Genomic DNA, 13,514 nt, shown 5'->3' with positions numbered 1-13,514 from the left:
AAAAATATGGTTTATGATTTGATTAAAGAATACTGCCTCGCCAGAAGCTCCCTAAGTATAGACAAAAAGGGTTTCGTGACCAGTGAGGTAACTTGGCTTCACCGTTTGCTGTCACAGAACTATTCCGTGGGGGATTTCATAAGTAGTGAGAGAGAGGTCGAAGACCCGGCTGAAAATAAAGTGGGAGCAGCGGGTCGTGATCTGTTGGTGGCTGGGGACTCGCCTAGAAAGAAGAAACACGGAATCTCTACTAAGGCTGTGGTAAACGTCAGGGCAAACCTCAGACTCCTCTCACTGGACGCGTTCGCGCCACCTGTCAGACGGGAGGAGCCGCCAGGGATTGAGGGGGTAGGGAGGGGGTGCCCGGGGTCCCGGAAGGCGGCTGCGGGTCGCAGGTCTCCGCCCGAGAGGCGCTGGGAGTGGGGCTGGGAGTGGTGGGGGTGGCGTGCTACATACCAAGGAGACTTCACGTGGTCTCCAGAGCCCTGCTAGGGGACCCGGGGCACTACCGCGCGCCCCTCCCCTGAGGTCTCAGCTCCTCCTCCAAGCACGTGACCGCAGCCGGCTGGTAACTGCGCTCCCGCAGCGTAGCTCGCTCTGTTTCTTCCCTCCCGCCGCGGTGCCCTTCTTCTCCCCGGTTCCCATCCCTCCGCCTTCCCCCGCCTCGCTCCCCACACCCCAATCGCGGCTGGAGCTTAGAAGCGCCCGCCCCTCCACCCTTTTATTCGCTTGCTCATTGGCTAAAGTCTCAAGGACGCGTCCCGAGGGCGGGTGGCAGCCATTGGTGGGATGAGCAATCCGAGTTCCCGGATGAGGGAACATTCTGCAGTATAAAGGGAGCAAGGAAGGCGGGAGACAGCGCAGTTTGAATCGCGGTGCGACGAAGGAGTAGGTGGTGGGATCTCACCGTGGGTCCGATTAGCCTTTTCTCTGCCTTGCTTGCTTGAGCTTCAGCGGAATTCGAAATGGTAAACTTCGCAGAGACGCTCGATGACTCCGCGGGTTTTTGCCGGCGGGAGAAAAACCCGTTACACAGAGGGATGGGGGTGAAGTGGCGACGGTTGGGAACGCGCGGAGACAGGATTTAGAAGAGTGGGGGGGGAGGTGTTTTGTCGGCTGCTAGCGGAGCAGCCTCGGATCTCGCGGCGGGCGGTGACGGTTGGGTGGCGCGCGCAGCGCCGCTGGGGGCCGGCGGGCGGGCGGAGGCGCGCGGCCGTGGCGAGCGCGCGGCGGGGGGCGAACGGGCGGGGTCGCCCCTGCGGCGCGCCGCGGGCCTGAGACCCCGGCGGGGTGCGGGGACGCGCTCGCGGCGGGACGCGCCGCGGTGGGGGATGGGCGCGCCGCCTTGGTAATTCTATATTCTCCGTTCCTCCTCCGCTCGCGGGCGTGTGCGCGCCGCAGGCTGGCGGTAAGGCTGGAAAGGACTCCGGAAAGGCCAAGACAAAGGCGGTTTCCCGCTCGCAGAGAGCCGGCTTGCAGGTCAGTAGTTGTTCGTGCAGTCTGGGAGTCATGATGTTTTTCTTTGCATTTCCTTTTTTGTTATTCATCGCTCTCGATGGGCGTTTTGAGTATGCGTGGGTGATGCGGTGTCGCGACTTGGGCTGCCCATACGATAAATATGGGGGGGAGGAATCACGTGTTTCGATGTCGGGACGCGTTGCTGCGCCCTTGCCCCTTGCTTTGGCGCGCATGTAATTTCCCCATCTCGAGTTCTCATTTTTGTGTATTTATGTTTGTGTATGCTTACAATTTAAGTTCCCAGTGGGCCGTATTCATCGACACCTGAAATCTAGGACGACCAGTCATGGACGTGTGGGCGCGACTGCCGCTGTGTACAGCGCAGCCATCCTGGAGTACCTCACCGCAGAGGTAAATGGGTGAACGCCTATAATCCGGAGAAGGTTTGGGGGGCGGGGAGGCGGCAAGAGGGAAGGAGGAAAGTGATGCAAGAAAACTCGCAGGCCGTGAACGCGGCGAGAGGCCTAAGAGAACGCTAGAGGGAGCTGGTGTTCAACAAGGATCCTACTGAGCTTGAGTTCTCTGCTCTTGGAATTAAAATTGCGTGCCCCCTGTATATCTTGCCAGTCAGATAGTGGGGAACGATTCCAGTTGGTAGATCTACGTTTGTGAGGGTTTTATTCTGTTCTCTGAATCTTGGCCAAAGGAAAGTTGGAAGGCAACTGATACAGATTCTGCCTTCTAGGTACTTGAACTGGCAGGAAACGCATCAAAAGACTTAAAGGTAAAGCGTATTACCCCTCGTCACTTGCAACTTGCTATTCGTGGAGATGAAGAGTTGGATTCTCTCATCAAGGCTACAATTGCTGGTGGTGGTATGTTAACTTCTAACATTTTAAAAAGTTTCTTCAGAGGAAGGAATTCTTTGCTGCTTTCTTTATTAGTTTTTCTAGAAGAGGAAATTTAAGTATATTTTCAATGATGGAAGTATGGTTGTATCATGAAATTTGATTTATATGTATAACTCAGTGAATTTTTACTTCATACTTGGGCTGCACGTTTTTAAAGATACCTTTCAGGTTGAACAGTATATACTTTATTGGTTTCAAATACTGTGATTTAAAAAAAAAATCTTAAGTAGAATTAATTCCTGTCACTCTCCTAGGTGTCATTCCACACATCCACAAATCTCTGATTGGGAAGAAAGGACAACAGAAGACTGTCTAAAGGATGCCTGGATTCCTTGTTATCTCAGGACTCTAAATACTCTAACAGCTGTCCAGTGTTGGTGATTCCAGTGGACTGTATCTCTGTGAAAAACACAATTTTGCCTTTTTGTAATTCTATTTGAGCAAGTTGGAAGTTTAATTAGCTTTCCAACCAACCAAATTTCTGCATTCGAGTCTTAACCATATTTAAGTGTTACTGTGGCTTCAAAGAAGCTATTGATTCTGAAGTAGTGGGTTTTGATTGAGTTGACTGTTTTTAAAAAACTGTTTGGATTTTAATTGTGATGCAGAAGTTATAGTAACAAACATTTGGTTTTGTACAGACATTATTTCCACTCTGGTGGATAAGCTCAATAAAGGTCATATCCCAAACTAGTTGTGTATTAAATTTGCTTGGTTGTAATAGGAACTTGTTTTGAGTATCTCATCTAGCAGCAATAACTAAGCACATTTCTTTGTGACTGAACTGTCAAATCTGTAGATCAACAAAGATAGCCCAAGTATATTTTTTTAATGTTATATAATGAGCTACTAAAGTTTTAATTTAAAAAGTTGGCAGGAGCCGGAGTGGGATTGTCAGTTTCTTAGGCTAAGTTTGACCATTTCAGTTTGTACACTGGCTTTGCTTGCTGTGTGACAGCACTGCACTAGTATGCTGTTAGTGTGGTGGACTTGGGGAGGGAGGGAATAGGTAGGAATCTCCTGTATATCCACAGAATGAACTCCGAATTTAAACTTTAAAGATAATAGTGCTACGTGCGAGGCACTGCTTTGAAGTCTGAAACTGTTAAGTACTCAGTAACATCACTGGGGATATATTATCTCCATTTTATCGAAGAGAAGCAGGGTTTCATATTTGAAAGTACCGAGTTATGGTAGTTGTTAGCAGAATTAACAGCTTGACTCACAGCATTATGTAAAAATTGTTATCTTGTGGTTGGGTTGAGCAGGACATTTTGACAGTTTGTCATGTTTTTAAAAAAAAAAAAAAATTTGCACATAGCAAACATTTCCCCCACCCCCACCGTGAAGACTAACATGACACGGTACTTCCAAGTGGTAATGTTATGCAAATGGGAAGGAAAAGGTGAAATCAAAAGTTTGCTTTTGTTAGGGCAGCGCCTGAGGGGCTGATTCTCCTCCCTTGCTTTGGCTACACAGGATTAAGGCCGCTCTGCACCACTCTTAGCAAGCTACAAATTAAACTGCTTTGTACTTTGGATAGCCTGACATCTGGGTCAGAAAAAATGCAGCTGAAATAAGGCTGTCATACAAGCCCTAAGATTAGGTTCAAACCGGAAGTGCTGAGACTGGACTGACTGACACCTTGGTCCTCACCTGACCGCATCCTCCCTCGCTTGAGGGGCGCAGAGGCGGGGCCTCCAAGTCCTGGGAATTTTACTGAAAACGAGTGTCCCCTTTCCCCATCCCGTCCTCCTGGCCCCAGCTGCGAGGGCCGCGCCTGGAGGTCACAGGGCACGGAGCTTCCAATGTCAGCAATAGGGTCCCGGGCGGAACCCCTCCCCGCGATGGGCAGCCCGGCCGCTATCGTCCGCCTCCCGGGCAGGTCCGCTTCGAGCCTGCTGGCGCCGTGCGCGGACCACCGAGTCAGCTCCTACGCCTGGGCCCAGGAGCTTGGTCCTGGGCCGGGACGGATGCGGATCGCGCCCTAGGGGCCCGCGGAGGGGCGGGGAGGCCGCCGTGAGGAGGCGGAGCTGCGAGGCCCGCCCGTCCGCCCGGGCCGTCGCAGCCGCTGCCGCGGTCCCCTGCGCTCCTCCCCGCTGCCGCCGCACGCCCCCAGCCGGTCCCGCCTCGCCTCCTCCGCGGCGGCGGCTTCCGCCCCTCTTAGCTGCGCTGCCGGAGGAAACGGAAGAAGGAGCAAGCTATGGAGGGGAACAAGGATGAGGCTGAGAAATGTGTCGAGATCGCCCGGGAGGCCCTGAACGCCGGCAACCGCGAGAAGGCCCAGCGCTTCCTGCAGAAGGCCGAGAAGCTCTACCCACTGCCCTCGGCCCGCGGTGAGACCTCAGCGTCCCTTCTCTTCCTGCCCAATCCCCAGACCACCGCGTAGCCCGCCCCTGCCCCCACCTCGGCTCTTCCTGGAAGCCTGCGGGGCCCCCGGCCTGCCTGAGCCAGCCCCAGCCCCAGGCCCGGTGGGGAGCATCCCGACACACCCTCGCCCTGGCCCCAGCCCCGGCTCCCGGCCGGGGCTCGGGGAATGCTGCGCGATGTTCTTCTGCAGCCGCCTGCCCGCCGACTCCGCGTTCGGCTGTCCTAAATGTCCAGGTTTCATTCTCCCTGGAGGAGACTTGTCTGGTCCCGTCTGACCACAGTGAGGCTTTATTTGTATCTGTGTTGTTTATGTGGCCCCCTGTCTCCCCATTCTCAGTCCCACATAAGGCCTAGGCCCCTATCGAAGTGAGAGGAACGGTGTACTCTAGTGGCTAATCTCAGGTTCCATCGTTTCTGAGATCTGTAGAAAACTGTTCCCAAAGCAAACATCGAATACCTGAGATGACATTGCTTTTCCCTGGGAGAGAGTTCCTTTAAAAGAGAAGAGCACACATTCGGCAAGAATGGTCAAGAGTCAGTAATGATTGCTGAAGAGTATCTGATTTGATAACACCATAATTATCGACGAACCAAATCTCTGAGGAATATGGTACTGGGTTTCCTTTAGTTGAATTCAGTTTATTTATTTTCCTACTCGATAGGCTTCGGAGTAATTATAGCCAACATTTATTGAGCACAAAGTGCCAATAGTTGTGCCTAACATTTTGCATGGATTATTTCATTTATTCCTCGGAACAATTCTGTGTAGAGGTGCAGGATTCATTTGACCAGGTTTACCCACGTGGAAACAGACTTTTTGATAATTAATGAATGAATTAGCGAATGAATGAAAATATCTTACCCAAGGTCACACAATTAGTGGCAAAGTCAGAATAGTAGCTGAACTTTCAGACTCGAAAAGGCCTTTAACCGCTACACTGTTGCCTTGCCATTAGTATTTCCAGGTTAAGAAAGTTATCGATAGATTCAATTAATTGTAGAAAATTATTAATGAAAATATGGGGCTACTTGTTTTGTTGTCTCTTAAATTTTTTTCTCTACGTCGTTGAAGCCCTGTGCTCTTTACTTTTCTGTCTATCCTTTCCATTACATTGCCTTCTAACACTATACCCATGAGGACTGGAAAATAAAATGAAAGAAAAGAGTTAATAATTTTTTAAATTGTGGTTTAAAAACCCGCCAAATTTACGGTCTTAACTATTTTTAAGTGTGTAGTCCATTAGTGAAGTATATTGACATTGTTGTGCAAGGACTCTTCAGAACTTTTTCATCTTACAACACAACTGTGTACTAATCAAACAGCTCCCTACCGCGCCATCTCCCAAGACCCTGGCAACTACCATTCTACTTTGTGTTTCTGTTAATTTAACTACTTTAGTTACCTCAGATAGGTAGATTCATGCAGTATCTTTTTGTGACTGTCTTACTTCACTTAGCATAATGTTCTCAAGTTTCATTTATGTTGTAACATGTGAAGAATTCCTTTTTAAAAAAATACTGATTAGGCTGGGCGCGGTGGCTCACGCCTGTTATCCCAGCACTTTGGGAGGCCGAGGCGGGCGGATCATTTGAGGTCAGGAGTTCGAGACCAGCCTGGCCAGCATGATGAAACCCCATCTGTACTAAAAATACAAAAAAATTAGCCAGGCGTGGTGGCGCATGCCTGTAATCCCAGCTACTAGGGGATGCTGAGGCAGGAGAATCGCTTGAACTCGGGAGACGGAGGTTGCAGTGAGTCGAGATCGCAACACTGCGCTCCAGCCTGGGCGACACAGCGAGACTCCGTCTCAAAAAAAAAAAAAAAAAACAAAAAACTACAATAAAAAAACTGAATAATATTCCATTGTATATATACACCGCATTTTGTTAATCCATTCATCTGTCTGTGGACATTTGGGTTCCTTTCACCTCTTGGCTATTATGAATAATGCTGCTATGAACAAGGATATGCAAAGATCCTGCTTTTAATTATTTTGGATACCCAGAAGTGGGATTGTAGGATCATACAGTAATTCTATTTTTAATTTTTGAGGAACCACAATACAGTTTCTGTAGCGCCTGCACCATTTTACTTTCCCACGAACAGTACATAGGGTTTCAGTTTCTCACCATCCTTGCCAACACCTATTTTCTGTGTTTGTTTTGATAGTACCCATCCTTGGATGGGAGGTGATATCTCGTTGTGGCTTTGATTTGCGTTTCTCTGATGATTAGTAATGCTGAGCATCTTTTTTATATGCTTATTGACTATTTTTATAATGTCCCATTTTTGGAGAAAATGTCTGTTCAGGTCCTTTGCCCATTTTTAAATCACATTACTTGTTTTTTTATTGTTGAGTTGTAGGATTTCCTTGTTTATTCTGGATATTAACCCCTTATCAGATATGTGATTTGCAGATGTTTCCTCCTATTTATATGTTGCCTTTTCATCACTTTGTTGATGGTGTTATTTGATGCACAGAAGTTTTTAAGTTTGTTGTAGTGCCTTTTTTCTATTTTTGCTTTGTTTTTTTTTGTGTGTGCTTTTGCTGTCATACTCAAGAAATCATTGCCAGGAGTTAATTATTTTTGAATCCTCCCCTACTGTTGAATATGATTTCATTTAGTCATTATCTAGTCCTAGAGGGACAGTTTTAACATTAAGTGAGTAGGCAGTCTAGACAGAATAACTTGGCTTTTGAAGTCTGACTCCACCTACTAGCTTGTAACCTTATTTTTGAGCAGGGTAGGGAACCTCTGTAGCCTTTAGCTTTTTCATCTGTAAAACGGAGACAGTGTACTGATCTCATAGTGCTGTTGTGAGGATTAAATGGGTTAATACAGGTAAAGCATTTAACAGTAAGCACTCAATTAATTTTGGTGTCATCCCCATTTTGCAAGTGTGAAGCTCTGAGAATTCTTAAAACCCATCCAAATTTACACACTATCATGCTTCTGTCATGCAAACAATTTGAATAAATCTCCTAAAAGATATTATAAGATACCAAAGCAAAACACAGTTTGTTGCTCTTAAAGACATGAATGTTGGAAAAATTAAGAAATATAAGGGTGAAAGTTGGTAGTACAAATGTGAGGCAGTATGTGATTACCAAATAAAGTGATAGGGGATAACTGTGTAGTCCAAAAACCTTAGTTCAGATGCAGATGTTGTCTCTGACTCCTTTTTCACCAGTGACAAATTACTTAACTGGTCTGAGCCTTCTTTAGTTATATGTAAAGTGAAGATGTCATCACGGGATTTATGTGAGCTGAAATAAAGTTATGTGCCAGTACTCAGAGAAGTGTATTTTATATAGAACATTCTAGAAGATGTTTATTGGTACAATTTAAGAATTCAGGAGAGAGAAAGATCAAGGACATTTGTGTGAGATCCTGATAAAATATTTCATATAGAAGGAAGTTGAAGCTATTGGTTACAATTAGATTTTAAAATTTTAGCCCTGAATTTCACTTATACTAGTCCACCACCAAATTCTTATAACTCAGAAAGTTGACTGAATGTTCGTCTGGATATGCTTAAACTAAGAGAGGCAAAAGAAAAGATCACATTTTGATTTCCATTATTCTTACATGGTAAAACATGAGACTAAATTCCTGCTAGATTCCAGGATTTTTATCCCATTAAAATATTATTTTTGCCAGGTAAGAAGTCTGATACATAAGACACTTTCAGAAATTGGCAAGAGTTTTTCTTGACAAAAAACTCAATCCCCACATGGATCTAGAATATTGTTTCTTTCCATGTTTTTAGTTGAGAATATTATTTTACAGTTTACTTATTGCAGTGGACTTCTAAGTGAATTCAGTTGTACAACTTTCAAATATTTTAAAGTATTGATATATATGAATAGCTACCACATAGAAAATATAAATATTCTAGAAAAATGTCAGTAAGCAGAACTCAGTAACTAGTTTCTGAATAAACTGTACATTTATTGAGTTATTGATATGTTCTGGATTTTCAGAGAGGGATACAATCTGTTTTAATGCTTTGCATTGCAATTTCATAATAATTGGGAGATAGTTTGAAGTGTAGATTTGTTTTTTTTTAAGAGAAAAGCATTTTTATTGTTTTCAGGAACACTGTAGTAATTTGAATCAATTGGTGGCTTACAGCTTCAAAAAAGGCCATTATTCATCTACTGTAATGAATGGATAAGTATGATAATCCAAATTATGTATTGAATAGTATATAATTTGCAGCATCTATCTGCACAATAGCAATTTAAAGTCCTTTTTCTTCCTAATTTTTTGCGACATTTTAAAATTTATATCTAATAAAAAATTCAAAGTTCTGTCTCTTTTTGTCTTACTTAAAATGCTCTAAAAAGTAGCTTTTAAAATTGTCATTATACATCTGGAGTATTATCCAACATATTCTTTTTAAGATAATTTCAGTCTTTTGTGTTTATGACTTAATTAAAACTTAGTGACAAGTACAAATTATACATTCAAAACAATTATTTCTATAGCACCAACTGAAGTGTTACAAAAATGATTTCCAAATTTCAACTAGTAGCCAAATTATTTCATATATTACAGTTGAAGAAAGAATACTGATTCAGGGTTTGAATCTTAATTTAATAACGATGTGACCTTGGGTATATAGCTTAATCTTTCTGAACCTCAATTTCCTCATCTGTAAAATGGGGTTTGATTTATTCAGCAAATTTTTACTGAATATTCATTTTTCTGTCCCAGACAATATTCTAAGAACTGGGGATTCAGTGGATAGTAAGACAAAGTCCTTGTCCTCATGGAGCTTACCTTCTAGGGGAAATATGAAGAATCTGTCTGGTATATGACATAATAATTCCATTTCTGTCATTGCCTCTTCCTTTCCTGAGCCTCAGCTTTCTCGTTTGTAATCTTCACAGGCTTATTGTGAGGATATTTTATTATCTTAAGTGCTGTAAGCATGTCATGTATTATTTCTATAGGAAAAAAACTTGCATAGTACCTTGGAGTTGATAGTATGTTTGTCTCTTCTGTCATTTGTTAGAGTAATTATTTGAGCATAAGATAATTGCTTTAAATTAGGAGTAATCTCAATTTGTATTCAACTACTCATTCCATGCTTAGTTAACATTTAGTTCTTCTGCCTTGCTGACTTCATCCCTTACATTGCCTGTGTGTATAGCTGTCTCTCTCTTACATTTAAAATACCTAAGTGGTCAGGAACCATTTTAATCTTAATTATCTTTTTTACTCCCATGATGCCTAACAGTATTTTACATATATTTGTGACATCTGTGGGCCTGGATTTTCTGGAATGATAGCTGTTTATTTAATTTTACTCTCTTCAATAAAGATAATTTGTTAAATAACTAAATGAAAATATTATAGCTGTAAGGCTTTCTATATTAATACATTCACAAATGAAGCTTTTCTATAATCACCCTAAGTGCTCAAAAAAAAAAAATATATATATATAGGGATTGTCTTTATAGCAAAAACTTGGAAAGCGTATAAATGTCCATTAGTGGAAACTGATTAAATTCATTGCATTCATAAGTTATGCACCTATTAAAAATGATGACATGGACTTGTGTTTATTGCTATAAGGTGATATCTCTAATATGTCAACAATTGAAGAAAATTAAGCTAAAAACAGGTAGATTATTATATTTTTTAATTTAATAATGTCTAAAAAGCTAGACAGCTAGCTAGCTAGAGTAACCAAAAGGGTATAGTGATTTTTTGGGGGCGATTGGGGGGAGGGTTGGAAGGGGATTTATAAGTGATTTTTACTTTGTTATTTTATTTATTTATTTTTGAGACAGAGTGTTGTTCTGTCGCCCAGGCTGGAGTGCAGTGGCAGTCGCAGCTCACTGCAACCTCCGCCTCCTGGATTCAAGCGATTATCCTGCCTCAGCCTCCGAGTAGCTAGGACTACAGGTGTGTGTCACAACACCAGCTAATTTTTGTATTTTTAGTAGAGACAGGGTTTCACCATGTTGGCCAGGCTGGTTTCAAACTCCTGACCTCAAGTGATCCCGCTGCCTCAGCCTCCCAAAGTGCTGGAATTACAAGCGTGAGCCACCACTCCTGGCCTGTTACATTTTTTAATAAGCTGAACACACATGTTTGTATAAGCACACAAATAAAAGCTATTTGTATTTTGTGAGAAAGATAAAAAATCTATTTGTTTTTCAAATCATGTGTTCTGATATTCAATTCAGCTAATGGTAGACATTATATAGGAGTGCAACAGAAACTTAAGAATAAAAATAGATCTCAGTTCTTCCTTTTTGGGTTATCAACATAAACATTTTAAATTCTATATCAACTTTTTCATTGGTCTTTAATATGGAATATACTAAATTACATGCAGATTATGTTAAAACTCCTAGTAGAGCAGTATGTCTGGAAGGTAAATGCATAAGATTGGATAAAATATTTCATAAAAGTGAATGTTCTCTGGTTTATAAGTACTGTCCCAATTAATGTTTGTAACACTGCACATTATTGTAAAAGAGATCCCATGTGATAACTAAGACATTTAATAAATCAGAAAGATCCAATGTGTTCTAAATTCTCATGGTAGTTGAACTGAGTCATCTTCTTAGGCATCAGTTCCAGTGATTATTAGTACTGACAACTTTGCTGATTCCATTTTTAAGATGATTAAGCTAGATTTTGAGGCCCAGAACTAATACAACTTGTCCACATTTTCACTTGATGGAGCTAAAGACTGTGTAGTATGAGCTCATGTATGCACACAGCTACTGTTAGGCAGAAGCCCTATGCATGAAATTCCAGAACAATTTTCATTATCAAAAATGCCAAAAATCTGTAACAACTGTATGATTCTGCTTTAGCAATATCCAAAATCTAGGTGTTAACATGGAAAATGTCCAGAGGAACCATGGGAGAACATGTTTGTGCTAAAAATGAAAGGAGGAACACACAGATAACTTCTAATTAGCATGCATTGGGTCATTGTGGCCACCTTTATTTGTTTTGTTTTATTTCATTTTTAAAAATTTTTTGAGATGGAGTCTCGCTCTGTTGCCCAGGCTGGAATGCAATGGTACAATCCTGGCTCACTGCAACCTCCATCTCCCGGGTTCAAGCAATTCTCCTGCCTCAGCCTCCCAAGTAGCTGGGACTACAGGCGTGCACCACCATGTCCAGGTAATTTTTGTATTTTTAGTAGAGACGGGGTTTCCTCATGTTGGCCAGGCTGGTCTCGAACTCCTGACCTTAGGTGATCTACCCGCCTCAACCTCCCAAAGTGCTGGGATTACAGCTGTAAGCCACTGCGCCCAGCTGGTGGGCACTTTTAAATATTAAACATATATAATCACTTTCATATCTGGCTCTACAATTTTTAAAAAGTTTTTTTTTTATTTATTGGCCGAAATATTTATATAAAGAGATACTTCCTCCTCCACCTGTCTTATGGTTATGCAGTGGTATCATTTATATAGGAAAATCATGACAAATGCTTGATTGCTTTTATCAGTTTTCAAGAAAAGGAGGCTGTTCTTTTTCATTCTCCAAAAACTAGCAAGTTACCATTTTTTAGGTTTTTGGTCAGTGGGAGCCCCTTTATATTAGTATATTTAGTTTTGGAAAATTTTGAAATAATTTCAAACTTACAGAAAAGTTGGAAGAATGATACAAACTTACACAAATATAAAATAATACAAACTTAATACAAAGAATACTAATTTGCAAATACATTTCATTTGCTTTGTATTTGTTAAAATTTTTACGTTTGCTTTATCATGACCTTCCTCTCTCCCTCTCTGCTACCCTTCTCTCTTTCTCTTCCTCTTTCTACACACACACACACCACAGTCTATTTTTCTGGAACCAATTAACAGTAGCTGTAGACATGATCTCCCATTACCCCTAAATAATTCAGCATACATTTTCTAAGACAAGGACACTCTCTTAGATAACCACAGTGTAACCATCAAGTTTATGAAATCAGTGCTTACCCCTTACTCACATTCTGCCAGTTTTCTCAATTATGCCCCTTATGGCAAAAAAAAAAAAAAAAAAAGCACATGTCGCATTTATGTGGCCATGATGTTATATTTTCCAGATACCATCTTTTTTTTTCTTGACCTTGGTATTTTTGATGAGTGTAAGCCAATTTTTTTTTTTTTTTTTTAAATTTCTGCTCACTGCAACCTCCACCTCCTGGGTTCAACCGATTCTCCAGCCTCCCAAGTAGCTGGGATTACAGGCATGAACCACAACGCCCGGCTATTTTTTTTTTTTTTTTAACATGGTTTTTCCATGTTAGCCAGGCTGGTCTCGAACTCCTGACCTCAAGTGATCCACCTGCCTCTGCCTCCCAAAGTGTTGGGATTATAGGCGTGAGCCACTGTGCCTGGCCTAGGCCAGTGAGTTTATAGAATTTCCCTCAACTTTTTTTTTTTTTTCTTTTTTAAATAAATAGAGACAGGGCTTCACTGTATTCTCCAGGGTGGTTTCGAACTCCTGGGCTCAAGTGATCCTCCCACCTTGGCCTCCCAAAGTGCTGGGATTACAGGCATCCCACCATGCCCAGCCCTTAATTTGGGTTTGACTGATATTTCATCGTATCTGTTTTTGGTGTAATGCTATGGAAGTGACGTGTGTTCCTTTTTTTGAGTCTCACTTTGTCACCCAGACTGGAGTGTAGTGGCATGATCATGGCTCGCTGCAACCTATGCCTCCTGGGCTCAAGTGATTCTTCTACCTTAGCCTCCCAAGTAGCTGGTACTACAGGCATATGCCACCACGCCTGGCTAATTT

The 13,514-nt window shown here is 42.5% G+C and overlaps 2 protein-coding genes across 4 annotated transcripts in view; both read left to right on the top strand.

Annotated features, from left to right (window-relative positions):
- The first annotated feature begins 745 nt into the window (after window positions 1-745).
- Window positions 746-3,062, top strand: LOC100587000 (histone H2A.Z). Its single transcript, XM_003257495.2, has 5 exons — window positions 746-968; window positions 1,402-1,479; window positions 1,756-1,869; window positions 2,204-2,333; window positions 2,624-3,062. The coding sequence occupies exons 1-5, from the start codon at window positions 966-968 to the stop codon at window positions 2,683-2,685; spliced, it is 387 nt and encodes a 128-aa protein (XP_003257543.1). The 5' UTR covers window positions 746-965; the 3' UTR covers window positions 2,686-3,062.
- A 1,292-nt stretch (window positions 3,063-4,354) lies between these two features.
- The window catches only part of DNAJB14 (DnaJ heat shock protein family (Hsp40) member B14), a 48,465-nt gene continuing 39,305 nt past the window's right edge, over window positions 4,355-13,514 (top strand). The window contains exon 1 of one of the 3 annotated variants that reach the window (XM_012499398.2): window positions 4,355-4,705. In XM_012499398.2, the coding sequence (XP_012354852.1) occupies window positions 4,573-4,705 (133 nt within the window). In that variant the 5' untranslated portion in view covers window positions 4,355-4,572. The remainder of the gene's footprint in view (window positions 4,706-13,514) is intronic. The other 2 variants (XM_003257494.3, XM_012499397.2) reach the window with 2 other exon arrangements.

Source organism: Nomascus leucogenys, chromosome 9, assembly GCF_006542625.1.
Source record: "Nomascus leucogenys isolate Asia chromosome 9, Asia_NLE_v1, whole genome shotgun sequence".
NCBI classification, from domain to species: domain Eukaryota; kingdom Metazoa; phylum Chordata; class Mammalia; order Primates; family Hylobatidae; genus Nomascus; species Nomascus leucogenys.
This window is presented reverse-complemented; position numbering and strand designations above follow the sequence as displayed.

Excerpts from the sequence above, each read along its gene's own strand:
- LOC100587000 (XM_003257495.2), top strand. Across the intron at positions 1,870-2,203 it reads TGGAGTACCTCACCGCAGAG|GTACTTGAACTGGCAGGAAA; the intron begins GTAAATGGGTGA and ends TCTGCCTTCTAG. Across the intron at positions 2,334-2,623 it reads GGCTACAATTGCTGGTGGTG|GTGTCATTCCACACATCCAC; the intron begins GTATGTTAACTT and ends TCACTCTCCTAG.